General features: G+C 50.2%; 1 protein-coding gene across 1 annotated transcript; it reads right to left on the bottom strand.

Moving 5' to 3' along the window:
• Positions 1 to 1,119: 1,119 nt before the first annotated feature.
• On the bottom strand, positions 1,120 to 3,901 carry LOC103261963 (disintegrin and metalloproteinase domain-containing protein 1-like). Its single transcript, XM_008059559.1, is given in 2 exon segments — positions 1,120 to 2,941; positions 2,943 to 3,901. Coding segments are annotated over 2 exon segments (2,781 nt in total).
• Positions 3,902 to 4,436: the final 535 nt, after the last annotated feature.

The raw sequence follows: 4,436 nt of genomic DNA, 5'->3' as shown, positions 1-4,436 counted from the left end.
CCCTATGCGCCCCTCCACCCCAAACCCACATCTGCATACCTCGCTTGAAGCTTCCTGGAACCTGCCACCAGCTGCTGAGACGGGCCAAATGCGATGCTTCCAGCCCACGCCAGATGCGACGCTTTGTCTCCCTGCTTCACTGCCACCCCTGACACCCTCCCAGATACAGCCCCCTTAAAAACCCAAGCCCGCCCGTCCTTGGGCGCGACTCCCCTGGCCCATCTTCTAGGACCATGGGACCTCACCCGGGAGTTTCTCCCCCAATAAACGCTTGGTTTGTACCGGCCCTTTGTCCTGTGTCTCTTTTGGTATCTCCAAACGTTACAATATCAACTTCAGTACAATTATTAAGAAAAAAATCTAATGAAGAAACATGCACTTCAAACAGGAATTCAGCACTCTGCAAGGGTCTACATGCCAAGGATGCCTTCCATTCCCCAATTCCCCAGGCTGAGAGTATAAGCTCTCCCTGGATCAGATCTAGCCCCTTCCAGAGAGTATAAGCTCTCCCTGGATCAGATCTAGCCCCTTCCAGAGAGCCCCAAATAAAGGTGCCCAAGTATTAGGCTCTGTAAAGTCTGGAGTGAGGCTTCATGTGAAAAAAAGACTTTTTATTTATTTAAAATCACCTCTATTTCTTTGCTAGAAACTGACAGGGCAAATTAAAAAACTCAATCACATAAATAACATTCCTAACACAACAGTGTAGCTATGACTGGAATAAATAACCCAGTGACAGTAATTTAGGTGTGGATAGTCAGTAATACATTATGTCAAATAATGTGGATGGAAGTTTGCATGCCCTGAAAGACAACTTGGGTGTATCACAAACTGGCCCTACTGAAATAAGACATTGATAGCAATGATCTATGAGAAGAACTTATATTGTTTCATGAAATGTTAAAAACAAAAATATAGTATGTTTTACGCATGAGTTCATATGTGGAAATATACCCAGTATAGTAAAGTGAATATTGAAAGTGGGGTGACTCCCTCTTCCTGCATTAGTATGTATGTTCTTACAGACTATTCAGTCCAGTCACAGCCATGGTAGACGTCAATCCTAACTTCACATTTGCTTCTGAGTTTCTGACTCAGGTGAGTTTGATACATCTGGCTTCATCCTCCATTGGACTTCTGCCTTTGGTTTTTCCTGGTCTTCACCTGCTTCCTATTTTGGTGCAGGCTCTTCTGGGCCTCTGGTGGAGGGGCCTACACTGGTGGTGGGGGAGCCTCCGGGGGCGGTGCCGGCTCTGCTGGCGGGGGAGCCTCCACTGGCGCTGGCGGGGGAGCCTCTGCTGGCGGGGGAGCCTCCGGGGGCGGTGCCGGCTCTGCGGGAGGAGCCTCTGCTGGTGGAGGAGCTGCTTCTGGCGGAGGAGCCTCTGCTGGTGGTGCTGGCTCCGCTGGTGGTGCCGGCTCTGCTGGCGGTGCCGGCTCTGCTGGCGGTGCCGGTTCTGCTGGCGGGGGAGCCTCTTCTGGCGGGGGAGCCTCTTCTGGCGGGGGAGCCGCTTGTGCTGATGGGACCCAATCCTCTGAGGTTAACTCTGACTCCAAGCTTGTTGACTCTTCTGATGACTCTTCAACTGCTATTGCCTTAACTTCAGACCAGAGGTAGGCTAATATAAGTAGACCGATCAACAGTAATCCAAGACAGATAGAAATTGTGATGGCTACCACCTGAACATCTATTTCCTCCTGCCTAGGCTTGAAAGAAAGGGCAGGGCCACTAAGACTTTGATCTATATCAGCAATATTATCAGGTGTACCACTGTCCACACTACCCCCATTTCCTGGATTTTTGCAGTCAGGAGGGGCAAAACCAAACTCACAATGGCAGTGCCTCAAATTGTTGCAAACCCCTCTGGCGTGACACACGTCCTCCGGCAGGCAGTCGTGCTGGAGTACAGAGTGGTGAGTGCAGGAGTGATTCATGCAGACTTTGTTTGGGGCACAAGAGGTGCCAGCCTGCACGTCTCCGGCATCAGGGACATCAGTACCGTCATGGGCATCCATGCTCCAGCACCAGTCATCACCATGAGCAACCTGGATCAACGTGTGCTGGGATTTGATTGGTGGTAGGTATTGGATACCTGTACAGATGAGTTTCCCACAAAATATATTATCACCTGAACATGGAACATATTCCTGCTGAGCTGCAGTGGGACGGCCACAGTTTCCAAACCGGTCCCCTTTGGTGTTCCTTGACACGTAACACTCTTCTGGGGCAGATCTTGCACGGTCCCCATATATATTCATGCATTGCTTATCAGGGTCCATACACTGACCTCTAGCGCAATGGTGAATTCTCTCACACAACGTGCCATCTTGCTTGTAGGTGTCTGCAGGGCATTCTGCAGAACGGCCATCACAATATTCCGGGAGGTCACACTCATCTCCAATAGGACGGCATAAAAATCCCTTCATTTTGAACTTGCAGTCCAGGCAGCAGAGTCCACTACCACATTCAGCATTCTCCTTCAGATCACATGTTGGTTCACAGCAAGGGTCAAGGTCACAGGCAGAACCACAGTCGCACTGCTCCGTGTCCTCCACCACACCGTTTCCGCAGCGGGAATCCCTTCGCTTGCGGCCTTTGTGCCATGGCTTGTTAAACAGGCAGGCCCCCTTGTGTTCCTGAAGGAACCGGTGGAAGTAGTGAGAGCTGCAGTTGCTGAAGCCGCTCTCTTTAGTGAAATTTTCGTGCATGAGGCAAAAGGGCTTATCTTTACAGAAGCAGGCCGAGTGGTCGTGCTGAATCCCCAGGTTGTGCCCGAGCTCATGGACCATGAGCGCTGCTGATAGGAGGACATCTTCCTGATGGAAGGATTCGACAGCTGCCGCAAAACCGCTTGAGCAGGCACCGCCGAGAAACCCCTGGCCCATACTCTGTCCAGGATGACGCCCAACGATCAAGTGGGCAACATCATGCTTCACACGTGGAGGAGCTTCTCTGTCTCCAGCTGTTGAAATTCTTGAGTGTAACTTGCAAGTCCACTGGGACCTCTATCAGGTCCTGCTCGGTCCAGATCTCCATTCCCGCCAACACCACCTCTGTGTTGATTCCCCTGGTGAAGCTGTTGGCCAGAGCAATGATGTCCACTACTCTCTGGACTGTCCCGTTGACGGTACTGCCCCACGTCTGGAACTGCTGGTTGTTGACCACCACGAGCATCTCCACGTACTTGGTGTGTGCCCACAAGGAGGACGGCGCCTGCCGATTATGAGGCTTCCTGCGCCCTTGTTGCCAGCTGGTGGACACCACTCGGCTGTCTCTGGAAGCGACACTACAGGAGGCTCGCGCTTCACGTGCTGTGGTGTATATCACATGTTCGAACTGTTTGGAGGAGTCCATGGGCTCGATGCCATAGGAGGTTCCCTCCTTACTCAGGATGCCCCTGAGGCCTGCACAGGTGTTGACAGACACAAACGAACCTGGCACTCCTTCTATGTAGCCTTCATAGTGACAGTCACGTGAGATCAAGGGATCATCTTGCCCCAGGATGCCATTGTGGTAAATGTAGACTGGAAAGTGACTCACAAAATAGTCTCTCTTCACCTGCAGGTGAACCAGGTGCTTCTCGCCGTGCAGAAACAGCATATAAGATGCTTCTTTCTCTGGTCTATCTCTTTCCTGAACTGTCAGCCTCTTGGGAATAATTATTTCATAGAAAGGGTAATCTACTGATTCCTGGTGACAATAAATGCTTGGCAGAAAAATCAGCAACAGCATCAAAATCCCTAACCTGACACACGAAGTTCTCAACACTAGCCTGAGTCTCAAGGTCCACTTCTGCAGAACCCAAGTCTCAAACTTTGTCTCAGTCTCTTCCAAAGCCACTTGGTTTATCCATAGAGAAAGCGGGATGAAGATGGAGTCCTTTAATGATGCCACCACTGACATGGCCCTAAAGAATCACTTAATGATGCAGGGTTGTGTCCATCAGCAGAGCTCTCCCTGGTACACAGACACTTCGAGACTCAGGTGTTCGTCCCAGATGTATCCAGCTCCCTTATGGATGGTTGTTGCCCAACTCTGAGTCTTATAAGACTTCAAGCTGTTCCTTTTTAGTCTTGCTTCTTCCCTGGCTGTTCGTAGTTTCTTTATTATGACTTCCTTCCAACAGCAACAACTTTATGTTCAATGGTTAAGTTCGTTTTACCCTCATTTAGAGATATTCCAAGTAGAAGGCCTCGAGCGATTCAGCTCATACAATTACCCGGGCAAATTATCCTTCATCCTCGGTATCAGCCACACCACTCCTGACATCCGTTAATCTGCTCATTCTTTGAAGTCCAACATTCTGACAGGTGGTCGGGGGAAGGGGACAGGAAATCTCTGAGCGGGGCAAAGTCCTCTGTTGTCCACTGCCTCCTTTCCTCATTTCTACAGTATTCAAGGTAGTATTTCCCAGTTCAACTGGCCTTTGTCAGTGTCT

Source organism: Carlito syrichta, unplaced genomic scaffold (genome assembly GCF_000164805.1).
Source record: "Carlito syrichta isolate Samal-C Ts95f unplaced genomic scaffold, Tarsius_syrichta-2.0.1 Scaffold304253, whole genome shotgun sequence".
Lineage (NCBI taxonomy): Eukaryota > Metazoa > Chordata > Mammalia > Primates > Tarsiidae > Carlito > Carlito syrichta.
Note: the sequence above shows the minus strand (reverse complement) of the source record. Positions and strands in the feature narration are given on the sequence as shown.